Raw genomic sequence first — 26,675 nt, forward strand, 5'->3', positions numbered from 1 at the left:
AGACTTCACTCACCCGAATCCAGCTGAGGCTCTGATAATCATATAAAGTCTCATACTGGAAAGCGAGCTCCCGGCAGAGAGAGATTCCATATTCCCAGCACTGCAGAGTCACATACAAATGAGATAAAGAGCAAATGGAAGAAATCAATGAAGATGAATTTATCATTTACTATCAAGACAAATCATTATTCAAATGGAAACGTTTGGAGAACTGGACAACTTCTGCATGAAAAGGTCAAAAAGTACACATTTCCCAAATTGTATCCATGTTCAAGTCTCTAATTTATTCATTCTTCTTTAGTCAGACTAAGATACAAATATTAACTGTATGAACAGACATCATACTGACGTCTCTGCAGTGACCATACAATGATGTGATATGAGGCTTCGTTTCATGTCTTTTTCCTTTCAAGAGGTTGAATGTGGATTAACATGCAAATAAACTCACTGCATTTTGAAATGATAGTGTCATAAAAAAAAAAAGGGGTTGACACAATTTGGGTTGAATTTCTTCTGCAGTTAATCTTTATCTTTCATGGACATTCTCATTTGAAGTGTTAATATATGATCTAACATTTCACCTTTCACACGAGTTAGTTGTTTTACTGACCCTCCTACAGTGCACGCTACAGCACTATAGATTGAGTGTGAGCGCTCGCCATTGAGTGAAATGAGTAAATCCAGTTTCTACATAACTTTTTCATTATTAATTCACTGAGGTCGCAAATAAAATTTGCCCTGAAAGAATTTTGACACAGGGATCTCACAATGTTTTTTTTTATTTTATTCAAAGGCAGTGATAAAAACAAGAGATGACAAATAGTTCATGAGGAGGCCACATTTATTTCCTTCAGCTGCTCCCGGAGTCCAGAGGGCATTGTGCTCTCTGAACCACAGACACCAGTCGACTAATGTGATTTAGTGGATGAGAACCAGGAGGACGCAAATCACATTTTATTCAACTGACCATTATAGTATAGTTGTGTGGGTGAACCCTACATGTTAGTATTATGATACTCAGAACAAAAAGTATTTTAGAATACAGGAGGTACTCCAAAGAAATAGCAATATAATTATTTTTGTATAATTTCAGCGTGGTAGAAAGGACTTGGTAGATTGTAGTAGCTTCATTTTGTGCTGCTTCCTACATCTACATCACTGCGTTTATCTGCTTTACTGTGATTCTACATCTAAAATAGGATCTGCTTGTAAAATATGATGCGTCAATAAAGATTTTGCTACTCAACAGTATCTAAAATTAGCTAGTCTCTAATAATAACACTGCAGCTTTTAACAATTACTTCCTTTACATTTTTACTTAAATTACTGTAGCTTACACATTTGGGATATCTTGCAATTGTATTTGTACACTGTCCTATTGCCACTTGTACTTAGATGAAGGATTTGAGTGTTTATTCCACCACTGTGTATATTATAGTTCAATATAGTAAATGAAGCATCATAACAAATTAACAATAACATTCACTGGGGACTTGAAAGATGTTTAAAGATAGATTAAAACTTGGAGGAACATTATACATAACACTACAGGGTTCTGTTTCTCTGCCAGTGTTAATGAGGGCAACATTTCATTATCTTAGGAACAGCTGCAACAAACAGCTACCGGAATAGTATTTAAATATAAATAATTTAAAAAGCTATAAAAGGAGTTTTTTTCTTTCCACAGTTTGCTGAGAACTGTTGAGTTTCTCTGTTTCTCAACCTCATTGTGTAAAGTGCCTTGAATAATGAACGCTGCGATGTGGTGCTGTTCAAATCAAACTGAATAGAATTGAACGCCAAAGTTAAGTCTTTTTAAGGTTACCCAATTGTACAAGGTGACGTTCAGATGCTGGTTTAAATGAGTAAAAACAGGAGAGCGAGGTGAAGCTATAAAACAGTCCACTTGCCTTCCCCTTGTTGAAGTAGTGGAGGATTTTACGACTCAGGTTCTCCTTGCGCTGCCACTCGCTCTGACAGGGGTAGTGGAGGAAATCCCTCAGGGGCCGGTCCTCCCACTGCAGCAGCTCCCAGTACAACAGCAGGGTGAACGCTGCCTCTGTGGCAGAGAGGGCACAGCAGGTCAAAGGTCAAGTAACTGACAGCGCCTCATCGTGCTCGTCTGCTCTTTAGCAAATTTGCAGATGTTGAGGGGTTTTACACAATCTGGCTGCAGTGATGAACCGATACCTTCCAGACATTTGGGGTCCAGATGGCGTGTGGCACAAAGCCGCCCACAGCACGGCGAGTAAGTTTTGAGGACCAGAGGTGCAAAGAGCACCTGGACCCTTGTAATCATCTACTCTCAGTTTCCCTCACTTGTTTTAGCACAATCCTCAAATGAGTGAAATTATGTCTTGTTCATTTTGTCACAACTTAATATGAACAGTGTTTTTTTGTTGCTTTCACAAAGATATCACGTGTTGAGGGTGTGAGTTACAGACAACAGAGAGGGACAGAAATATTCAATGTCTTCTGTGCAGTGAACAAACCAGACTGAACCACGACGTGTTCCCTGCAAACAACTGTGAAACTGTCAAAACAAAATGTATTTTTAAAAAAGACTCAACAGCCTATCGAGTGACAAAGCCTCTCAATTGTGAGAAGTTGCAATTATTTCTTTATCTTATGACATATTTGAAATATCTTTGGGGTTTTTTCCGCTAATTAGAGAAAATAATCAATAGAAATCTCAACAGGCAATCTTTTTTTTAAATGTTAAAGGTCAAATGAATAATTGATTAATAGAAAAAACAGCAGATCAATAAACGAAACGAAAAGAAGCTGCAGCCCTGAACTGAACACTGCAGCAACATGAATCCATTGCATTTAAAACACAAAACCAAAAGACAAATTTCCCTTTCTGAAGTTAAATGATGAGAATTCTTGTTTTTGGCAGACAGTGATTCACAGAGAATCCACATGTGCGATTACAGCCAACTCTGCAGAACGCTAAAATGTGATTCCATTATTTCGCCAGCTGCCTTTTGTTTATGTTACAAAAGTGATGGATAAAGTTGTATTCAATTAGTCATATTTGGCTGCATTTACATGCACACAATAAAAACCACCACTGTCAATAATGAGAGTAAAGCTAAAACACTTAGAGCTATTAACATGATTGCACAAATTGTCAACTTCCTCTGATTTCTTGTTTACATGATTGAAAGTCACATTAAGTAAAATTTGCTGTAACCTCATTCCAAATAACTAATTTAACATTTTTCTAATGTATAATGAACAAATGGGATTGAAATCTCAGAATTACAAGACACATAAAAAACATCTGGTGCCTGTGGAGACGATGAAGCAATATTCTGATTCTCATTTATCTGTACCTGCCTGACATTCGCCTTTAAAAGGTGTCTCTACCACTGACTGTATATAAAGATGGACGATAGGACTGCTGACCCAGCGAAGATCTGGATCATCACCTGGTAGAGGGTCATAGATCCTGCCTCTTCCATGTATGTGGATGGGACGTAGACCAAATTTAAAAGTCAAAATACACGTAAAAAATAAATTTTCACCTTTATTTAAAGTCGTTTCTGTCATTTTAGGTAATAATCACATTGATGTTTGTTCAGGATCTCGCTCCATCCCCGATCGTATAAACAGGGTATTACAGCTGAATCTCTGGGTAGAGAGAGGAAGTGGAGATGCATCATCTATCTTTAAATACAGTCTAAGGTCTTTAAACTGTGCCATAATTAGCTTCCACCCCTCTGCTTTCAAGATACGATTTTTTTTTATCCATTATCTTTCTTATTAGAAGCTGAACAAGAAATCCAGTCAACTATGGTTATAGTTTCACCAGTGGTGAAACAGACTCTGTCTTTGGTCTGCTGAAGCTTATTGAGGATTATTTACAGAAAACTGTTTGCCCCTGCTGCTATCACATTTAAAGGCTCTGCACACGCACATGGTTAAAGTCACTCTTGTTATTTATACCTCAGGTTAAAGGCAGATGGAGCGATCAGAAGTATGTGAGGTTACTGATCTCCATTTGCTAATACTAGCCATAAAAGTTAATGATAAAGATTTATCCTGCCCTGACAGGAGCAACTAAATTAATTGACAGAGAAGTTACACACACACGCAAACACACAATCCCGAAGAATGGATTTCACATGGAGAAATTCTTTTGTGCGAGGCAAAAAGCTTGAGGGTTGGGGCAGCAACATGGGCAGACATTAACTGGATGATTGTCATTAACCTTCACTGTGCTCACGCTCACACACACACACACACACTCACACACACACACACACTCACACACACACACACACACACACACACACACACACACACACACACACACACACACACACACACACACACACACACACACACACACACACACAGCATCCCTCTGTAGAGTCATGAAACCAGTCAGTCCCACACATCTCTCAAACTTACCGGAGAGCCTGATGAGCTTAGATGTCAAAGTTCAATAAAACTGATTTCCTCATGAAGCAAAATCACGAATTATGAACATAAAAGACATCTAATCGTCTAAAACAAGTTAAATCAGTACCAGACCAAAACTGGATTTGTGACACTTTGTTAAAAACATGAATTGATCCAACAAAGTTGTGTCTCTGTTACCTGTGAAGTCCTCTGCTTGAAGATGCAGGTCACACAGCTTGTGGATGTAGCGGATGTACATGTCCTCCTTGTTCACCTCCGATTTGTAGAAGTTCTGGTGGTGATTGAAAAATAAAAAGCAATCGTCAAACTCTCAGTCCATGTGTAGAATATTACCGTTGGAAATGAGTCTTTCAAATCCAGACACTCTAATTAATGTCTTACCATAAGGTTGACGGAGCCACCAATTTTCTTGTTCTCCATCTCATCTCCTTTCATGCAGTCCCTACACATAGAGATTCAGAGTTTCTTTCTCATTTCACGACATAAACTAATGCTTTTATCATGCGTAATAAAATCTCAGTGTACCTGTAATCCAGTAATCGCTCGACAAGTCTAGTGACTGATGTGACGAATGAGATCCCTGTCTCTCTCCAGGTCTCCTGCTCTATCTTCTCCAGCAGGCTGCACAGAAAAATCAGTCAGGCATTCTTACTAAAGATAGAGCAGCAAAGGAAGTAAATAGACGTGGATCAGAACGTCTCTTGGAACTTGGCTGTGAAGGCGTCACACCTCACCTTGGATAAGGACCGAACAGTTGGGTCCTGGAGTGTGAAAGCCAGACAACAAAGAGAAGCGTGTTAGGATAGTATGAGAGCAGCTTTGCTCTGAATATCACTCCACAGGCCAAATAAACAGGTTTGATGCTCACAAAAGGCTGAAGAGCTCTCTGTGGTTATCATCGCCTTTCCCATCTGACACCATGCTGTCCAGCTTATCCATCAGCTCCGCTTCCACCTACACACACATTAACACATCCAGACGAAAGATCAGGCACATTACAGCGCGTGGCAAAAAGCTGTCCATTTTTATCACAACAGCCCTGATGCACAGTCTGTATTCATTGACACGGTAACGTCGTAATGACCTGTTTGAAGTTGCCATTTTTCCTCTGCTCCCAGTCCATCATGTCGTGGAAAATTGGGATCATGATATTTCGAACCTCAGTTTGAGGGACGAGGGTGACTCCCAGGAAGGGGCCCATCATTCCCGGGATGAAGTGGGGCTTATTGTCACCTGATGGAGAGAGAGAGAGAGAGATTCATGTTCATGTGAGCAACTGATGGATTTCATGAAAGGTTCATAATGTAAGATTTAGGTGAAAAGGGATCAATTGGCAGAATTTGAATATAAAATAATCCTAGTGATGTTTTCATGAGTGTGTTTCATCTAAATTGTACAAATTGTTGTTTTCTTCACCCTTTATATTTAAATACTTTATATTTACAAAAGGAGTTAATCCTCTCTACGGAGGCCGCCATGTTTTTTTTACAGTAACCCAAACTAAACATCTTTGGAGTTTTTTGTCAACTGAAGGCTGCCACTGGTTCTCTCTCATGTTTGGAAGGGGAGGGTGAGGTGAGGGGTGTTCAGCTGCAACATGCAACTTCACCACTAGTTGTCACTAAATTCTACACACTGAACCTTTAAGATCTAAATGCAGGTAGCAATATGTACGTGTGGTACGTTGTGGTGTGTACTTGAAGAAAGATGACACACCTAATTTTTGCCACATGCTGAAGAGCTCATACGCCATCATCACTCTCATGTCTCCATGCCTACAAAGACGACAGTGGATAATCAAGTGTTAAAGAGTTAAGTCAATAACAGAACCAGACTCGTGAAGAATGTTTGGTAGTCTCTCACTTGTCGAGGACTTTCTTTCTCTTAGCGGGGCCGAGTGCCTCCAGCTGCAGACTGGGCTGGTTGATGTACAGCACAGTGAGACTGAAGAAGGAGTTCCACACCTGACACACCACAGACAAAAGCAAAAATTAGCTGTCATTGTTAAATTTAACAAAAAACATGAGTTTCAAGTTGGAAATATTTATATTTTTTGGTTTTATGCTGTAGTGAGTTCCCCAAAATGCCAGCCCCCCGCTGTTAGAACACACACCTTGAAATCAAAATCGGCCTCTGAGAAGTTCTTGTGGAGTGCCGGAGACAGGAACTGTGTTGTCACTACGATGATGCTGCAGAAGGCAAACATTACACTGTCAGCTTACCAAACGAGGCAGCGGCCAAAAATAGATGAAATGATTTGCAACACGAGCGTCACCTTCAGAGCAGGATTATCTGAAGAGAGTCTGATCTTATAGTTGGCAGTGCATCCTTACCATCTCAGGGACAATGACAGTGTGACAGAAAAGGAAAAGCAGACTCACTGACTAGTTAGAAGCCTCATGACGCTCCAGTCTCGGGGGAAGATAGTCAGTTTCATCAGATTGCGAAACACACAGAAGATCTTCAACAGGAACTCCTGCATGAGTATATTAACAATGTTTATGCAGTCTAGATACATGAAGTAAACAGGCCACAGAAAACTGCTCAAAGATTTCCCACCTTCAGCTCCTCCTTGCTGTGGAAGTTGTTCAGTAGATGGTGAAAGTGGATCTCTGTCATTTGTCGGAGCAGAGAGAGAAGACAGGAAACATACTCCCCCTGCACAAGAGACAATGACAGACATGGACGTATATGATTAGAAAAGGATAATCAAATTCTAAAAAATCACTAAATCCCACTTGTTTTGACTGCACATTGACGAGGAACAGGGAGCGGAAGCTTACAGTTATCTCGGCGGTGCACTGCGGACAGCGTTGTCCTCTGGACGTCTCCACAGAGTGAGACTTGCTCATGATGGACAGCAGAGTCTGCAGCAGCACGTCCAGGAGGCTCTCCACCATCATCTCCACTTCCTCCTGAACCGAAGAGTCCTGAGTACAAGCAGAAGGAAGCAGAGAAACATTGAGTCAACAACAGAGATGTACACATGCTGCTTAATGGGAAGATCTGAAGAGTCTGTTCAAGCTACAGATGTATAACTGTGATTATTTTATTTTATTTATTTACTTTGTTATCATCAAATGAGCTTTTCATTCAGATGTGTGGAGTGTATCTAAAACACAATGTACTGTACCATAGAGCTGGTCTTGATTATAGAAAAGATGCTGCCGAGGATACCAGAACAGATGAGCAGCTCCCTCTGCTGGCGCAGATGCAGGTGGATATGATGCAGAACCACCGGCAGCAAAATACTACGAGACTCTGAATAAAAAGAAAAAGCATGAAAAACCATATACATACACATATGCACATGCACATGCTGTAATAACTTCAGAGAATAATAAACACTTTGTCTCACCGGGGAAGAAGAAGAGGCGGCTCTCGACTGTACGAGCTATGGACTGCAGTTTGACTACATCCATAGACTGGCCAATGTCCACTGTGCTGGGCATGCTCCCCAGGGTGCCCCTGACATATTCAGCCACCTCCTGAACAGTGAACATCTGCAGCAGCTCATCAAAGATATCAGGGAAACTGTTCAACAGAGCTGCCTGAGGACGAAAACAGAATGCAGCGTATGTTATACTTAAATATATAAAAACATCCCAAAAGATGATAAACACACTGACATGACAGAATATCCTCGAGTTAAACTGGTTGAAGGAACGAGATCGAGATCTTACTGTCGGAAAATTTTCTTCACATTCAGTCACAGCACAAAATCTCAACCACTCACTGCTTATCTGCTAAAATACATCATCCTGTTATAACAGGCTGCCACTCACAACAGCCTCTGTTGCATTGTCGAGCAAACACATGGTGGCGCTGTGACTTACTGAGATGGACGAGAGCCCTTTAGCGTGACCACAGACAGGCATGCAGCTGGTCACACCCCTAAACTGTCCAAGAGCAAGCCAAGGATGGGGCAACGGGGGGGCCGACGGATTAAAGCATCAATCACCAAATGCACAGAACGAAAAGGTGGAACAAGTCACAAGAATGAAATGAGAAACAAGTTAATAAAAAAATCAATCAATGAAACTTCAACTCAAACTGTGAAGATGAATAAATGAAAAAACATAAAAACATTTATAAAAGAAAATAAATAAAGACAGGTGGCATTCATTGCCAGAGGGGGAGGCAGTGTAAACTATCTGACCTGCGTGAACACCAGGTTCTCTGAGCTGCGGCTGTCAAGACTCAGGACGAAGCGAATCGACTGGAAGAGCTCTTGGATGCTCGCTCTGAACTGCTCCTCCTCCATCCCGCAGGTCGCCCTCGAGTACAGGATACGAGACTGGACGATGAACTTGAACAGGTACTCCAGAGCCTGACAGAGACATGCAGTCAGCCAAGGTTCACGTCATATGCTAGGAAATTATCAGCTCCCTAACAAAGAATAACAACTGAGTGCTAAATTGGATTGTGATTGGAAATCAATACATAAATGAAACATTTCCAATTGTCAGGTATCTAAACAGACATTGGATCATCTCATCACAAAAGAAATTTCAAAAACATGTAAATGATTATGATTTTCTTTCATTAGCTTTTCTCTCTGCAGGGAATTCACTCCTGAGGCCTCATGTGGCATCACATTACTCCTCATCAGCCCTTATCTTTATCGTTATTGACTATGTCTGCATGTCGTACTAATTAACCCCAGTGGAAGGAGCCAAGACCCTTGTTTTATTCTGCCATTCTGAAACTAAACCAGACAGACGTCTGTGTGATACTTTACCCTCATGGCTTCCTGGATGTGGTCCTGTCGGACGACCTCGGCCGAGCGGTCCATGTACCACTTCAGACATCGAATCAGCTCTCTGCAGAAACGATGGCGGTCAATATCACATGTAACAGTGCGGGTTTGTATTTGAATTGTCTTGTTTACCGAGATGAATTTAGTAAATGTTGTTGTACTTGTATGCCAAAGCTCCAGCAAAATGGTTTTGGATGTAGGAGTCCATGACAGGTCTGAAGTGGTAGAAACGGCTATCCCTGAGTAAGTTGATGATGAACACCTGAACACACACACACACGTATATAAAGATGTTATGTCTATTTCCTCTGCTTCATGTCAAATTCCAAAATTCAATTTTGCTACAGTTGTGCGTTTTATTAAATTTCTTACCAGTGACTGGAAAACCAGCGGCCCGTATTTATCTGTGTTGTCATCTAAAAGACAGAAGAGTGTGTCCAGGACATCTCGCAAGAACTGTGAGGGAAAAAAGAGACAACACTTAGAACAACCATCACATTAAAGACCTCGCTGCACACTAAAATAGAAACAAAGGGTAGCCCCCTTCATCCGAAACACACACACCAATAAGATCACCTAACCATGCATTCTTATAAAATTTAAACTTGTAAATATGATCAATACATAGATAATAGTATCATTATTACTATTATACCATCTATAATCCATAAAGTCACACCTGAAGCTTTATATTTTTTACATTTTTAACTAGGGAATCTAAATATTTTACATAGTGTGTGGTCAAGGGAGCCCACTACATCACCCGGCTACAGACAATAAATATTCTTTACATCCTGCACATCATCAACTAAATGATCTGAAGACAGCGACCTTGACAATCTCCTCGCCGCTGATCTGACGCAGTCGACCGAGGATGTCCAACACCCTGTCCGGATGAGCCTTCCAGTTCAGAAGTGCCAAAAGGTCGACTGAAAACAGAAATCAAACATTGTTGAATCAAAATGAAAAGAGTTAAGTGGAAATGTATGATTCGATGGAAGATGAGATGAGATGAGATGAGATCACCGTTTTGTGTGAGTTTGGTGGAGCAGAGTATCGTGGACACCCAGAGGGCCTCTTTGGGGCTTCTCTGGAAGGGCAGGTTGGCCGGCAGGTTGGGGCAACTGTTGAAGTCCTCCTTACAGCAGGGCAGGCTCAGATACAGACCCTGGTTACTGAAGGTGGCATTTTCATCACACTAGGGGCGCACACAGGAGCATTAGAGATCGTTCATTAAGGCTTGGAGACTGTTAGGAGAAGAAAATATCATCACACACTTCACTGAACGAAGTGTTGGGCGATGATTTAACGACAGCAGGGTGTTAGTGATGGTGGTTTTTAATTTCTGGCCTGAGAGCAGACACATTTCATTGGCTCCTCCCTCTTGCAGCAGTTAAGTTATTGTAGGAAAATCTTGTTGGGCTGTTTCCGACCAATAACAAAACCAGATGTGCACATTTTCTAATAGTTGGGGCTTGGAGGTTTCTGAAGGTGACTGCGTTTCTATGAATGGTTATGAACTCCTTAAACACTGCAAAAAATTTTATGAATTTAACTTAGTTATGTGACAACCTTGAAGCTGTGCTCAATTAAATTTAATGGTAAAAACACCTTCACCATTAAACCAAATCACAGTGTTTTTAAATCATCGAGGGCTGCTCCGTGATCACACGGCCGCTACAGTTTTTGATGATGGAGAGCAAGAAAAAAAATGTCATCACGTTGTCAAAATCTGAGAAGACTCTGAAAACATGTTATGAAGCTGTCTCCCACGCTGGGTCGCTCTATCAACACTGAAACACCCCACCACCTCCACCACTGCAGCGAGGCCATCATCCTTTTTTATTGAAAACCTTAAAAACACACAGGTCAAAGATAAAGGCAAACCAAAGCCTGTCTTTGTCTCACGCTTCCAGTGCGAGTGTGTACGTGTGAAACCTGCTCATACCTTGTACACATACAGCTCATGGCTCTCATCTGACAGCGTGGTCCCATCTTCTCTCATCAGAGGCGTGAAAGCAAAACCAAACAGTTTTTTCTCCCCTTTGTCTTTAGCTGAAAGAAAGCACATCATAATATCATGCATCATCACTGCACACGCCACACTTGCACGGCTCGGAGCGTGATCCAGTCTGTCCTAATAAACTCTTGTGCTGAGGGATGACTGCCACTGGGCCACATTACTGACTCACTGGAGCAGTGTCGGAACTCGAAGCGTAGGTGGGACCCTCTGAAACGATCTATGGGAATGGGCAGCTTGACCATCTCGCTCCAGCGAGGGCTGTTGTTGTGGTAAAGGACAAAGGAGCGATATTCGCTGTTGCTGGGCTCCCCGCTGCCCAAACTGATGCAGTCCTAAAAAGAGAAAGAAACGCAGGGGGATCATTTTAGTGACATCAGCGGTTAATCAAATTAACGCGTGGATGGATAGGAGGAATAGTACACTCATCGTGAGTCATGCATTGATGATATGGGACAGAATAACCAGTGAACACATGCGTCATACTTTGAGCGTGTCCCCGTCAGCATAGAGCACGTAGAGCGTGACTTCGATGTTCTTCTGGACGCTCTTGCCGCCTCTTTCAAACTCGCCACGCTCAAGGGTCAGATAGAGGTCATTGCGTGTGTCTCCTATGACAATTAACACAATTAACACGTTCAAATCTTGTCACAATAGAGTCAAACCTCCAGTTCTGCTGCAACGAAGAATTTTATAGAAGTGCAATGTTAAACCCCCCCCCCCTCCTAATTTTAATGGCACCAGCAGGACACCTCAGACATTCATAGGACGATGATTACAATCATGTCTCCTCCCAGGCGATGTTAATAAGTACATGTCAGCCTCTGCTCTACAGATGGACTGCAAGTGGTCAACATAAATTAATCTGCTGTGCGGACTCAGATGTGCAGGAACACATTGTTGTTCCCGTCAATGAGAAATGACCCTGCTGAGCTGTAACACACTGTAGCTCACGACTGCAGCAGCACCTTTATTTGTGAGGTCAGTGTTTAATGGAATAAATATCAGTGGCAACGGTGGAGGAAGATATTGCAGTTATTTATAAAATCAGATTATGGTTATTTATATCCAAGTCATTTCCTTGGGGACAGATGAGTCACAAGGAGTGATACTGGGAGGTATTTCAGGCGAAAGAGCTGGAGGAGAGAAGAGGAGTGGAAAGGAGAGGAGAGTAGAGGATCATACATTCTCAGTAGATACAATAAATTATATAAGCTGATGAAATATACCACAATAAACATACTCTCCTTTTCTTTTTGTAGACCTCTTTGTTTTATAATTTGCTCAGCACCTACAACCTAAATGCAGATCTCACATAAAGTTTCCAAAATACCAGTGGTGGAAGAAGTATTTGGATCCTGAAGAACTTTATATAAGCTTAATAGTCATGCATTCGAAGTATTAGCAGCAAAATATATTTGTACTAAAATGGTTCATTCTGCTGGTACATCTTTGATTTTTAATCCTGATGCAAGGGTTATATTTTATATATCTGCTGTGTGTGTGTGTGTGTCTATTCTAACAAAGGTCTGTACAGTTAAGCAGTTTGGTGTCCATCTTCGGAGTCGAACCCCTCAAAACGTTACCGGACAAATCTCAGGGGCTGTGAGATGATTCCTGAGGTAGGGATAAAAACTCATTTCTCCTCACAGAAGATAATCTAGACCTAATCTTTGGTTGTTTTTGCAAAACACAAAAAAATATAGAACATCTTTGAGTTATACATCAACTATCTGACATTTGGACTGTACATCGTGTGCTCACGTCCCCATCACCACAGCCCACTCTGCTTTCCTGCATCTCTCCAATGCTATTTCCTGCTGTTTCAGTCTTTTACCTCCTAGATCTCACTTTTCCCACATCCTCCTTTTTCATTCCATGTTCATTACTACCCTGAGTACCCAGAGTACCCTGATCCATTCATTCGCTTTTAATTCATCCAGAGCAAGTGGCCTTTCATCTCCACCTCCTCCCTGAACCTCTCCATCCCCATTACCACCCTCTGCTCTTTGCCTCCTTACCTGGCAGGATGACATCTGGGAAACCTAGTTTGCGTGTGAGTGCCAGGGCCCTGCTGAACACAGCCTGGTTCTCTCGTCTGATCTGCTCCAGCTCGCCCCGCAGAAGCTGCAGGGAAATGATGAGGCCTAGGGGCAGGTGGTGGTGGTGGGCGTATATGTGTGTGTGTGTGTAAATGGGGGAGAGGCCAGATGAGGAGGTGTGGGGTTGTGGGAGGAAAGTGGAATTGGAGGAAAGACAGTGAAGGGACAAAAATGGAGGGAGGGAGGAGAAGGGAGGGACAGAGGAGTATTTAAGGGACATTAGTCAGAATGTGGGGGAGGAGAAGACAAGACAAGAGAGAGGATGGAGAGAGGGAGGAGAAATAGTGTTGTGGAATTACACAAAGAAACAAAGAAAAATATGGCTACTGCACAAATCTTGTGACAGATTTTTGTGAGGCATGAGTCATAATTTAAACAGTGACTTGCTCATATAAGACGAGAAGTACCAGTGAATTTGAAGAGTTGAGTTAAACATTGAGTCCAGCTTGTAAACTCCTGCTCAGAGAGATCGTGTCACACTAAAGATACAAAGTGACCTGCACTGACTTGATTTCTAATATTTACTGTTTCTTTCTTCACACTATCATAATTGCATTTAACAGGGGTGGGCAATATTAAAACAATCATCTGTGATATTAAGTGCTTTAAATTTATTAAATTCAACTGCAGAACCATTTAATGAAAAGACAATAATTAGAAGGGAGTTTCTGTTTTTTGGATGATCCAGTGAAATATTCACTTTGAAGGTAAATATCAGTAGTCGATTCAGAAGATCAACGAGAAAATCATTTACAACTTAAGTTTCCTGTTCAACAGATTTCCCCAATAAACACAAATTTAAAATGTGGGGGCTGCCTCATGTCAGTGCAGAATGAGAGAGGTTCTAATCTGTTGAATCCAAAATTGATTACTTTCCTACAATAAAACATTTAGACAAACGGAAACCTCAGCAAAAACAGTACATCAAAATCATGTAATGTAATATTTAGCCCAACCCAAGTCACAGTGAAAAGTACTGCTACATAGCAAGGGATGTTTATGAAGTCATGGTTCACACGTTTTACAAAAACATTTTGTCTCTGGTAAGTGGTTTTACTGCAGCTCACTGAGCCCAGTTCTTGGAAACAGTAAATATAAAAAATAAATGAATAGTGCTGAAACTGGCGATTCTGTAAATTATGCAGAGTTACTGGGACAAAGCAAAGAAATGCTTCTAAAGAATTTATTTCAAATGTAATTTTTCACAGTCTTGCGCATCAGAAGTGACATTTTGATTCAGCTCTAAATCTTGGAGTTGGGTTTCTCAAAATCTGGGGAAATTTCAACGAATGCCAATTGTATAATAACTGCACACCTAACTTTGAGTACATAAAAAAGAGAAAATATAACACCAGGGCACCTAAAGATCTACAGAAAGGACAGATTTACCATAGTTGGTGCTGGGAGCTGAGTACTTGGTGTTGGACTTGCGTATGATGTTCTCGTGTATCTGGTACCACTCGTTCTCATTGTTACACCTGGAGAGAAAAGACAGGAGGGTGTAGCGCTGTAGCGACGCACCCATTAGTGGGTCCAGATGGAGGGATTGGGATTGTGTGCATGGGGACTATATGAACAGCATGTGTCCCAGAGCCGATTTCCTCCTGGAGAAAAGTAGCAGCAGGGGGAGGTGCTATCAAGCAACACATTAGCCCAAATGCACAACACACTAAGCAAACCTGACAGCCAGCTCTCGACCAGCCTTTTTCATTACTGTGGGCCCGTAGGCCCCTGGGAAAGGCATGGGGAAATGCACAGACTGGAGCCTTATAGGAGCCGACAGTTTGGAGGCAGCTCACTACTGAATCACTGCTTGCTCTTCAAAGGGAAGAGCTCTGTGCCTCAGCAGAGAAATCCAATAAAAACGACAGCTTTCTATTGCAGGAATCTAGATTTCACACCGAGATGTGTAGTATATAATACTTCATGAAGAAAACATCATATAACAGGATGGAAGTGTACGAATGACCTCCGACCCAAAGCGGACACTGAGGAGGACACCGGGAGACATTCTAGCTGTTGACTGGCAAGAGAAAACGCTGAGCTTGGTGTTTTTTTCCTTTGTCCTCTAACTTTGTTCAATTATCCATGTGTCATCGCTCTCAGTCTCTTCCTCTCTCCTTCTGCGTCTCCTTCCTTCCCTGGGTCGGCCGGTGGACAAGAGTGGCTCTCTGTGGTGAAGCCTAACAGAAGCAGCCAGATTCACAACACGCCAAGTGTCCTATCTCAGGCCTGGGGCGAGCAACTATTGATTTTGTAGAAGACACTTCATTATCATTCTGGTCGAAACACACCCGACATCAGCACTGAAGCACTCGGTTATCATGCACAACATTTGCACAACATTTATACCTCCATGCCTCAATACATAGATGTATTACTTTTACTTTTACTTCCTTAAGTCCAGAAGTCATGCAACTATGTTTGCAAGGAGGAGGAAGAAGAGCTTCACTAATACTTACGTATAAACTTTGAGCACAAAGTCCTTCTCCTCTTTGAGGTCTGTGATGGTGTGGAAAACATCACTCATGGCGAGAACAGCGCAGCCATAAGGTCGCCTGTACTGCACATGAGGGGGGCCTTTCTTTGAGTCGTTCAGCAGCATACGACCTGGACACAAAAGAAGAAGCAAAGAGGAAACGTTGATTATTCCAAAAAATATCTCTGTCATTAAAAATGAAGAATATGAAACCAAACTAGCTTATTTACCAGTTCTTATGACGTGTGCAACGATGTACAGGTCCCTCTTCAAATCTTTACTACTCAGGTCCTGAAGAGAAACGAGATGCAAAATGTCAGCAGATGAAATACTGAATATTTGCATTCACGGGTAGAAGGGGAAGAATGTTACCGTGAAGAGAGCACACAGACGATCAACCTTCTCTGGATTCTTTGGTCCTCCATTTTTGTTCAGTTTCACCATAAACTTCTCACTGCAAAGGAAACCAGCTCTCAGTTTTACAGTCTGTCAGCTACAGAATCAACAGGTAGTGAGAAGGTATATGTGTGTGTATGTGTGTGTGTGTGTGTGTGTGTGTGTGTGTGTGTGTGTGTGTGTGTGTGTGTGTGTGTGTGTGTGTGTGTGTGTGTGTGTGTGTGTCATTGAATTACAGGGACCATTCAAGGCCGTTATGCTTTCACTGACATTCCTCCACATACCTGATCTGTTTGGCCTCGCGAGTGTCGTACAGAGAGAAGAAGACGTCTGCGTCCTCACTGATGCTGTTGTAAGTGAAGCTCTTCAGATTGATGAAGAGGTGGTGCGACACAGGGACACGGCAACCGTCACCATGGCGCTGTCTCGTGCTGTCACCCTGGGAACACAGAAGACAGTGGCCGCTAAGAAGACGGGTCCAAACTGAGAGGGAGTCCAAGTACCAGCTATTCTGTTTATAGATAAAGTTGATTAACAGATCAATGATGGGTTGGATGATTCACTCATATATGTTCTATAGTTTATTCCATCCTGTCCAACCAAGTACTTGCTTTATTTTTAATGCTGCTTTATTATTTATCAATCAAACTGTTTTTTTATGATTTAACGACAGATATAGCTTTTTCCCATTAGTATGTCATTCATTATTATTGTGCCATCATGTTATTTATTTATATAGGAAAAAAGGTTAATACCTCAATATACAGTTTAACTGATACACTTGAATAAAAACTTCTGAATACATTCTTTTAACTTTTGATCACAATTACATTTGATGAAATCTTTAACTTCCATTGAGGGGCCAAACATTGGACAGGATTTGGCTCATGAGCTGCTTTTTGCCCGCTACTGCTTTACAGCCTTCTCTCAGTATATCAGCCTCTAGGAGAAATCTATTAGAAACTAGATAATGATAACTATGGCAGAAAGTTAAATATATTGCACTTCTTAATGGAGTCAAAAAGCAACAGGCCTTTAAATCGGTGTTTAACAAATGAAATTCAGTGGACACTTCTATTCAAAGTGACTTAAGGCACCATTCATGCATACTTTGGGGCATATGTGGTCCCAGTGGGAATCAACCTTCACATCCTGGCAATGTTGCTGTGAGCTTCTTATGGAGCTTGGCAGTAACAGTTTAAATTCTAACCCTATACATGCTCTTATAGATCACCAGGATTAGAGCCAACCAGTAAATAAGAGTCTGAAGGGGATGGTATGTTTGGGAAAGAAATATAAAGTGAGAGATGAAAAGACTTTGAAAAGACTGTACCTGATTTGTGCTTTGCTGACCACAGTGTCTGCTGGATACGTGCTAAAAAAGAGTGAAGTTCAAAAGAAAAGATATCAGATCAGTCGGCCCGTCCTCTACTCTTCCGACACAGAGCTGAACCTATTTACCTCAGAGCAGCTTCAGACACACGCTACCAGAGTAAGGCCTCAGCCAAAGATTCAAATTGGACGAAAATTTCACCTACGTACGTTGCAGAGTGGCGGCACTACTGTTCCTGCGGCGCTAAAAGAAGCCCACATGAGGCAAAATGTGAGCATGTGGGAGAGGAGAGGACAAAGCCGCTGTCGCCCACACATACCTCTCTGCTCAGCAGCCTAAAAGAACTCCTCTACTCCCCTACCTGAAGAGGTGCCAAGACCTCGTGCCCTGCCAAAAAACTAGCTCACTTTCATCGACAGAGTCAGGAGGCTTTTTGGCAACGAAGAGCTACGCTGTTGTTTCTGGACAGAGCATTTAGTGCACAAACACTGTGTGTGCGAAGCTGAGAAACATGGCAACGGGATAATAGGAGGCTGCAGGGCATGTGGAAAATGTTTTGATCAGCATATGGAGCTTCAGCTACTAACCTGAATGGATCCCCCTGCTAGATAACCGTCTCCAGCAGAATTACATTATATTTCATAACATCTGTGCTGTAATCACATGCTTCTAAAATTAGATCTGCCTCTGAAAGTCAGCTCTGTCTCCCTGGACAGGTTCAGAAGTCCAACGTCGCTACAGCCAAAATACATTTGAGACATTATTTTTTACTCATGTATCTATGTAGGAATGTATCTCGAGTCAGTTTGGCGGTTTAGAGCAACCGGGACTGAAATATGTTACGTTAAGTTATCAAAAAAAAGAAACAATAAAAAATTCATTAGTATGTATTTACCTGCTGCTTCGCCTGGCCCTGTCACTTTGCATTATGTATGCGGTGCTAGCTAGCAATCACGCTGGTGAGAGTCACGTGGACACAAGGAAAGGGACACACTCAATATGGTGGTAAGATAAGCATAAAGAACAGGTCACATGAGGCAGCTCCAGCAGCTGAATCGTGCTCCCTCTCTTGTGAGTCACCTTGTATGGATGATTTAATAATCGGTGCAGTCACACAGCCCTACACATCCAGCAACACTTTCTTACATGTAAAACCACACTGTCCAATGGGAGCAGAGGTACAGAGTGGGTAAGAGAAGCTCATAAAGGCAGCATCATTTGAGTCATGGCTACTGATGAGTGTATGCATGCACCGGGGATATATGTAATTGCATTTTTAATCATGTGCACACGTTCCCTTTATTAATTTAATCTATTTAATAATTTAGGGGATGAATTTGTACAGCATGCACTTTTTTAAATGTTATCCAACGTACCAGTTTGTGTAGTTCAGATACGCTGATCTGATCTGGATCCACCATTTCAAACTCCTTTCTGGGAACAAGGTCTAAACCAAGGTGCCTGTGAAAGAGGGTTCAGGAAAGAAGGAAGAAAGAAATTTTTTTAGCGAATGGTTAATAATAGTTACTATATTTCCTATTTCCTTATATTTCCTATACTTATATTTTTCATATAGCAACATGATTTAAAGTTGTTCAGCTTCACCTCAGAAGGGTAGAAGAGTGAAAAGGTCACACCAGCCTGCCGAAACAGTTCAACTTCTATTCATACTGTAAATTAAACTTTATTCTGTATACATTTTCTACAAAGTCTGTGACACTGAATAAAATATTTGAACAGAAGACCCTTATTTGTTGCTCCTTTGCAAGACATGTTTGGTATCACTGGTAACAGTGTGATTCTTCAGTGGAACGAGGATTCATGGGCTTGAACAGTGATGTGCCGCTCAATATTAATTTATTTCGACAAACCCTTAAGAGAGTCTGTGGTACAGTGCTGGAGTAAATATACTTGGCATACATGTACCACTGATTCATGCTGTACTAGTGTACAGTATATATAACCTTTTACTTAAACAAAATTGTTCAGCCTCAAGTCACAGAGTTCTCTCAGGGCTGCGGTGACCATGAAATCACATCACTACAGCTTTCAGGTCAGTGTGCACCACAGACCACTGACATGGTGAACACAGGATCTGAGGCTCTACTTCTGAGTGTTCTCAACGTTCAAACATATTGTTCAATTATGACACACTAACGTTGACCGACCCTGTGATGTAGTTCAAAGTGTTTTTATGTGCATTTGTGCAATGAATCTTATATTAAAGTGACAGATGGTCCGTCCACATAAAGTTTTTCCTCAGCCGAGCCGGAGTCCACATCTTTATCTCTGTTATGGATGCCTGTCTGTGCTCAGTTGGACAGAGTCTGAATCTGGCAACAGTAGGAATATAGCTTTACAGTTCCTCCAGGGGGATGTGCGTTGACTTTAAGCTGCTTGAAATTCACTCATCTGCTAAATGACCATAAAATTACATCATAGAGGAGGCTATTATGCACCCACTCACCCGGCATTGTAGATCTCTCCAGTGCCAAGGAAAAATTGTATTCTTTGGTGGCCAACAGTTAAAGACAAATGTTTGCTGTGGAGCGTGCATTCACTCCCGCCCAGTCTCTTGATACAGCGTGCTCGGTATTAAGCGTTACTCACTCGTTGCCCCAGTCAAGCCGCACAGTGATGTGCCGCTTGATCTCACGAGTCTGGTCCTGGGCGAGATGACCCTGGATCAGCTGCCGACGCAGGTCGATGAGCTCGTTCATCACATGACGGAGCTTATGGAACAGATCCACCTTGTGTTTCTGTTGAAGCAGCCAAAAGAGACTTAGCCAGGATATGTTATATCCTACTACTGTGGCATTTATATAAAGAGTACTACTGAAAATCCTCCTCATGCTATCTGTAATATAACAGCTGAACAATGATAAAATAGTACGTATGTCAAGTATGTAAGAAATACACATCAGAATCTGGTGATTTATTTGACAGTGAGTTTAAAAATCACTAACCTAACTCTAACCACTCCTGCAGCACATAGAAGAAAACTGTTTGCAAGGGTTTTGTAAACGAAACAAAAAACCAAATACCCCTCGTTAGTGTGCTTTGACCTCCTGGTAATGAATTTCATCAGTATTTCTCACAGACTAAGGACAACACTTTTAATTCAGGCATTCTCTGTTCTACCTAATGATAGGACATGCCCACATTACCAGCCAGGTTTGTTTACATAAATGGAAAGATTAAGCACCGCCACAGTGCCCGTGTAAGTTTAATGAGGACAACAGAACACGTTCTCAGAGGCTGAAAAACAAGGATTTTTGTCAGGGTTGATGAGCCCTTTTGGACGACTATTCCGCAGGGCTTATTGTGTACATTATAACAGATACACAGTTCTGCTTAGGCCATTGTTCGCTAAAGTCGCACCATGAATTCTAATTGGCAACAATAAGGTGAAATGCATCAACATCCAGCCAGTACGAAACCCTGTTATTGTGGATGCAACTGCGGCAACATGGCCCATATCACACAGGGGGTGAGCACCAAAACAAGCACTGTTAAATCAGCCCTTCACATTAGTCAGGCTTCAGAGGAAGTTACATCACCACACCAATGCCTCGGGCTCCTTGGTTGCTCAGAGCATGAGCAGTCCTCAGTGAGAGGTTATGTAAAAACTTGCTGCCAGCTCTGCAACGTATCCACTCAGCTCCAAACTCCAAACCCCACCAACCACTTCTGCCTGCCCCCTCGACACTTAGCGGGATTAAGGATGCCTTAGGTTTCCAGTAATCACGTTTGCCCAGCAAGTAAAGGCTGACTGAAGGTGGTGGATCTTAAGATGATGCAGAAATGGTGAGAGGCAGGCCAGGATCAATCAATGGCTGAATGACACAGCATGAAATCGCATATGACAGGTCTGCAGGCCATTATCTGTACCCAGCCACCATTTCTGTCCCTACGCAGATAGTATGTGAAAATGTAGGGTGAGATTCAGGATGACGTGCGGTGGGGAAATATCTAAAGGAGGTGTCAATGCATGTTTGGGCTAAATCCCAGGCTATTCACCACTCCTGAGTGCAGAAAAGAAAAACACACTCTAGAAGCTAAGTCCATCAAACCCCCTCAGGAGGATACAAATGAAACAATGATAGATGCAATTTCTTCTTGCAAAAGCCTTTTTTTTCTTTAGAAATCTTGCTAATGTCGGATCCACTCTCACATTTATTCTAGCTTAGTGTCTTGTCCTGATGTAAGTGCTACTGACCACGTAGAGCTGCTTCCACAAGACCCCCCATTCCTGCAGTGTGGAGGTGGTCTCTGTGATGATAGGGTCCTCGAGGGGCACCACCGTCTCACACAACCTGCAGTGGAAAAAAGACACATGAAATTGAGCGCACAAGGACACACACATTCAGATCTCAGTGTTGGGGAGTAATGTTCATGTTTTGAAAACACAATGTAGAATCTACATAAAAAGACTGACTGTATTGTGCCTGGAAATTTAAGTAAAATATGGTGTATTTAAATACTGTCAGGTGATAATAATAGCAACAACATGAATACCTGTTGTTAAAGTTAAGCTTGCTGATTGTTAAACTACAATGTTCATTTGTTTTTAATGAAGCAAATACAGCTGAACCAATCTCCATGGAACTAGTGTGGGTCAGAAAAAAGAACCCATTACATTTTGGTGCAGATCCAGAATCAAGGGAGCAGATCCAGGAGAGAGAGCTATTTTCTCTGAGAATAATTAATGAAAAAAAATCAGGCATGTTTAGGGTACTGATGTTACGATTGTGTGCAATGTGGAGCAGATCCAAATAAAGATCCAGATCTAGTGAATTTAAATGTTTTTTCATAAGGGGACTGTTAGCAGAGGTATGTGATCGTCCCACTCTAATAAAACAAAAAACCTCTGCTACATAAAAATAATGTAATTAAGTACGTACACATTTTGCAGCAAACATACAAGCATACAAAACAACATGGATGCAGGTTGCTGCTTCAGAACAACTCTTTAAGAATTCACTATCATGGAGAGTGATGATATTCTCTCTGGCTGCACTTAGAAACAGGGGGTGGAGCTCTCCAGTACAAACCACCACACACTTCCTTCCTGTGTGACCACATTCACAGAGAAACATTAAACCAAAGGTTAGATCTCTTGTGACACTTTGCACTTTGCTCACTAAGCTCTGTGCTACGCTGCAAAGAGTGAACGCTGAAACTGTAGCAGTGTTTTTGCAACAGTGGGAACATCTCTATTACATTTTGAGTCGGGGTGATTGTCTGTGGCGGGGAAGCTTTGGGACAACTATAGAGATGCAGTAGGTGTGTCACCTCATTAACTCCATGAGACAGCAAAGCAGATTTCCCAAAGTGCAACTCCCAGTGCGAGGGAGTATAATAATGTCAATTTCCAAGTCTGCACTTTTAATTGTTTGAGTGCAAACAAGAGTGCTCCTGCTATGTGGTGAATCAACTGGAGGGTGGTGATATAACAGCAAAGTCCCAGTCTGCACTGAACCACAGATCCCAGCCTGCAGAATTAACATCAATGAGTTTAGGCTGATAAAGAGCTCTGCTGTCTGTCTTTGTCTCCGTCTTTATTCTGGCCTCTGCAGCCATGGACGGCTTTTGTGTAGGTGACCGCTGTGTTCATATTCACATGTGTGTGTGAGTGCCTGTGTGAGTATTGGCAGTAAAATCTTCTTTCATGGGGAGTCAAATTTGACATCAGAAGTTTAATAATTGTAGAGGCTATCATGAATTTGCTGGAGATAATTTGAGGACAGATAATAAGAGATGGGAACAATTGTAGAATTAAATATGGAATAAATCGAGTTAACTCTTCACACTGATGCAAAATTTGAATTAACCATTAGATATAGGTCACAGTGGACTAATATTCAATCACATCACAGAAAAAAATGAGTTTTTTTCATCATCACTGTTTGTATATAATACTTTTTTTCAGTTTGATGAATTTAAAATAATAAAAGCTGCATCAGCAGTGTGCTCTTAATTCTGATACTGCAAAAGCTGAAATAAACAGAAACACTTTATTGTGCAACTTCACCCTCTGTTGGTCACTGTGGATTTCTTCAAGTGGACATAGCTGACTGGGAAAATCCCCTGTGGACAGAAGAAGGAGCGAAGACGTTAGCAAGTGTGACAGGATTGAGTCTGTAATTCTCCTGCAACAGAAATGCATGGTTATGTTTGTGTTATCAGGATTGTTTAACTACATACAAATTGTACAGTTCTACCGGTGTCACATCATGTGTTGAAGGAATTTCACAATGTCTGCTTTGCTGTTTAGTAACATTCTCATCCATATGAAGGGGGGGGGGGGGGGGGGGCACACAGCAACATGCAAGAGCCCTATTGTGGCTCAGATTAGCTGGGGAAGGGCACAGGAGACCCAGCGATGCCAACTGCCACCCTTGCAGTTCATCTTTCTAATTCTAATCTGCCAGATGTAAGAAACTGGCCACGGTGAACACAACTAATTCACAGAGAGCACAGAGAGAGTATGGGGGCGAACGGCTGTGGGCAGCAGAGAACATAACAAAATGGAGGGGTGTTAGCGAGAACTGTAAATAGCAGATGAGAGTACAGAACGACAGCGTGTAGCCACTAACACCTACATTTACCAGGACTGGACAGCTTTCTGCTTTCTTAAAAACCTTTCTGCAGCATCACATAACACTTCAGCTCCTGACATTTAAAGCAGAGTCCACATACAGAAGAGCAGAAATTACCTGCTGCTCTCATGCTTCTAATAATATAGCTGGTACTTTTGTTACACCATGCACTGTTTGTTCTGTGGCTGTACGGACCTGACATCTTTGCTCTCTCACTTTGTACCGTGACTTTGCAGACTGCTCTGCTTCAGGTTAGAATTAATGACGCCTGTCATATACATTCCATACTGAACAATATGGGAGGAAAGATTTGTCAGTCAGATTTAATAACCATTTACTGCAGTGCAGATTATTGATCTCTGTCAGGAGTGATGCTGTTGTTCAGAGTTCTGCACCTACTGTATGTTTCTCCTCTGACTGAGCAGGATGCACAGGATTTATCACAATGATACTGTTTGAACAAACTCTCTGCTGAGACTTGAGACATTTACTGCCCAAGTTTATCTTTATTTGATTTCATATTTTAATATCTCTATACGATCATTTTACAGTGCTGTCTTAGTCTAATGCACAACTTTGTGTATATCTTCAGTTATTTATCTTTAAATCTGTATTTATATTTAACTTCAATCCTCTGCCTCGGTTACTTGTGTCTTTTAATCACCTCATAATTAAAATATTTGTATTGTCAATATTTAAATTAGCACATATTTCTTTACAGTGACAGATTTGTAGTAGTTCTGGTGGCGAGACTTCGTCTATCTATCTATCTATCTATCTAGATTTAAGAAAATCAAGACTTCTCTATGCTTCAATCAAAAACATTACATCCTAATTTTCTGTATAAATGTCCTGCAGCAGTCACTTAAAAAAAAATATTTAATTTATACTGCCATAAAAACCTTGTTTTGGTAAAATGAGTGGTTTTCAAATGACTAACTGCACCATCTGCTGGCAGAAAAGAAAAGAAAATTTGGATCTCAAATTCTGCACAGGAGGGGAAACAGTAGTAAATGATAAATGGACTGAATTTATACGGCTCTCTTCTAGTCTAAATGACCACTCAAAGCACTTTACAGGTCACATTCACCCATTCACACATTTAATGCAGCCTTTTTCTATCACACTGCCAACACAGCCATCAGGGGCAATTTAAGGTTCAGTATCTTTCCCAAAGACTCTTCAGCATGCAGACTGGAGGGGATTAAACCACTGATCTTTTGGTTAGTGGATCACCCGCTCTACCTCCTGAGCCACAGCCACCCACGATACTAGTAATACTGCATATGGGTCCATGATGCTGTGTTTATCTGAACAGTTTCATATTGCAATTTAAAAGAAAATGATGGGGCCCTCATACCAAGGTGTGATGTACAATTCAAATTTGATTTTGATTTTATTATTATCATATACGCTGTATTTTTTTCACTGTTGTAAATCTTTTTGGGGGATGGCATTATATTTAGTGCTTCTGTACTATGAAGTCAGAATATCATGGTTAAAATGGTGCCTTTTAAAAGCACCTCTGGAAATACAGGTCAGGAGATTTCTATTTTTGTCTGTTCAAAGCTCCGCTCAATAAGTTAATCGGTCATTAAGCTCTTTGTTGTGGAGACAGAGTTATTTCTGGGATGCACGTCTCTCACATCATATTATCATTCATAAAAATGCTGTGGTGTTTGATGAAAGCTTGATGTAGAGATTCAGATTTACATTTACAGATCGGCTTTCACTGCAGTTGACAAATGAGCTTATGTTAAACAAAGGACAAATATTATTTTAGCAGTCAGAAAAAAAATGTAGTGTTTGTTAATAAGAAGAGGTTTAGTCACGTTACATCAAATATAAATGAACAGAGTCAGAATACGGAAACCTCTTTGCAGCCTATAGGAATCAACACAGTGTAAAACCAGTGATCTGTTATAATTACCTTGATAGAAGGCTTCTTGGAGGAAAAGCCTCTGTACCAACCTAAAGGAAGATCAGAATACACATCAGTAAAGCTGTTTAATGTGTGATGGGACATTACACCATTTTGCTGGGGTACTTGGTGCTCTGGTTTACAAATCAGCTTTAATCAAACTTTTCCTTTTATTCTCTTACATGTTTTTATCTCAATATACAACAAAATATGTTCACCTGTTACATCACTGAGAGTAAATTATCGCTTATGTACGACTCATCCAGCTTTAACAAAATGATTACAATGATTTTGCCTGTATTGTTAAATCAGTACCATATTATCAGAGACTCAGAGATTTCTACTGAACAGCCAAAACTAAATGATTCAAGTGTGTTTGCCATTTTTGATTTGCACTATATTATGTAGTATTATGTTATGTAGCTGGCTAACGTAAACATTGTTCCTGTGCAACCGGAACACGATATCAATATCAATTTGACTTAAAAGTTGTCTAATTTAAATACTGATGCTAACAAGGCCAGAATAAACCTAAAAAATAACCATCATGTTTTCACTGAAGAATGGGTCTTACGTTCTGAAAAAACATTTTCCCACTAGTGTCCACTTCAACAACTTGATATCTCCCTGAT

The 26,675-nt window shown here is 41.2% G+C and overlaps 1 protein-coding gene across 2 annotated transcripts in view; it reads right to left on the reverse strand.

Moving 5' to 3' along the window:
• The window catches only part of LOC109635044 (dedicator of cytokinesis protein 3-like), a 43,214-nt gene that overhangs the window by 8,417 nt on the left and 8,122 nt on the right, over window positions 1–26,675 (reverse strand). The window contains exons 3-40 of one of the 2 annotated variants that reach the window (XM_069525874.1): window positions 26,053–26,093; window positions 23,555–23,610; window positions 21,740–21,836; window positions 20,131–20,279; window positions 18,897–18,981; window positions 17,521–17,562; window positions 16,472–16,626; window positions 16,164–16,245; window positions 16,022–16,082; window positions 15,775–15,922; window positions 14,702–14,790; window positions 13,232–13,357; window positions 11,697–11,821; window positions 11,383–11,545; window positions 11,139–11,245; window positions 10,217–10,388; window positions 10,022–10,119; window positions 9,563–9,646; window positions 9,352–9,452; window positions 9,173–9,254; window positions 8,591–8,761; window positions 8,268–8,330; window positions 7,790–7,982; window positions 7,565–7,692; window positions 7,215–7,361; window positions 6,991–7,089; window positions 6,813–6,907; window positions 6,545–6,620; window positions 6,295–6,395; window positions 6,148–6,206; window positions 5,516–5,664; window positions 5,300–5,385; window positions 5,166–5,192; window positions 4,957–5,052; window positions 4,813–4,873; window positions 4,609–4,702; window positions 1,911–2,059; window positions 14–100 (exon numbers count right to left, since the gene is read on the reverse strand). In XM_069525874.1, coding sequence (XP_069381975.1) covers window positions 14–100; window positions 1,911–2,059; window positions 4,609–4,702; window positions 4,813–4,873; window positions 4,957–5,052; window positions 5,166–5,192; window positions 5,300–5,385; window positions 5,516–5,664; window positions 6,148–6,206; window positions 6,295–6,395; window positions 6,545–6,620; window positions 6,813–6,907; window positions 6,991–7,089; window positions 7,215–7,361; window positions 7,565–7,692; window positions 7,790–7,982; window positions 8,268–8,330; window positions 8,591–8,761; window positions 9,173–9,254; window positions 9,352–9,452; window positions 9,563–9,646; window positions 10,022–10,119; window positions 10,217–10,388; window positions 11,139–11,245; window positions 11,383–11,545; window positions 11,697–11,821; window positions 13,232–13,357; window positions 14,702–14,790; window positions 15,775–15,922; window positions 16,022–16,082; window positions 16,164–16,245; window positions 16,472–16,626; window positions 17,521–17,562; window positions 18,897–18,981; window positions 20,131–20,279; window positions 21,740–21,836; window positions 23,555–23,610; window positions 26,053–26,093 — 3,944 coding nt within the window. The remainder of the gene's footprint in view (window positions 1–13; window positions 101–1,910; window positions 2,060–4,608; window positions 4,703–4,812; window positions 4,874–4,956; window positions 5,053–5,165; window positions 5,193–5,299; window positions 5,386–5,515; window positions 5,665–6,147; window positions 6,207–6,294; window positions 6,396–6,544; window positions 6,621–6,812; window positions 6,908–6,990; window positions 7,090–7,214; window positions 7,362–7,564; window positions 7,693–7,789; window positions 7,983–8,267; window positions 8,331–8,590; window positions 8,762–9,172; window positions 9,255–9,351; window positions 9,453–9,562; window positions 9,647–10,021; window positions 10,120–10,216; window positions 10,389–11,138; window positions 11,246–11,382; window positions 11,546–11,696; window positions 11,822–13,231; window positions 13,358–14,701; window positions 14,791–15,774; window positions 15,923–16,021; window positions 16,083–16,163; window positions 16,246–16,471; window positions 16,627–17,520; window positions 17,563–18,896; window positions 18,982–20,130; window positions 20,280–21,739; window positions 21,837–23,554; window positions 23,611–26,052; window positions 26,094–26,675) is intronic. The other variant, XM_069525875.1, reaches the window with a different exon arrangement.

The sequence above is a fragment of the Paralichthys olivaceus genome, chromosome 6 (assembly GCF_024713975.1).
Source record: "Paralichthys olivaceus isolate ysfri-2021 chromosome 6, ASM2471397v2, whole genome shotgun sequence".
Taxonomy (NCBI): Eukaryota; Metazoa; Chordata; class Actinopteri; order Pleuronectiformes; family Paralichthyidae; genus Paralichthys; species Paralichthys olivaceus.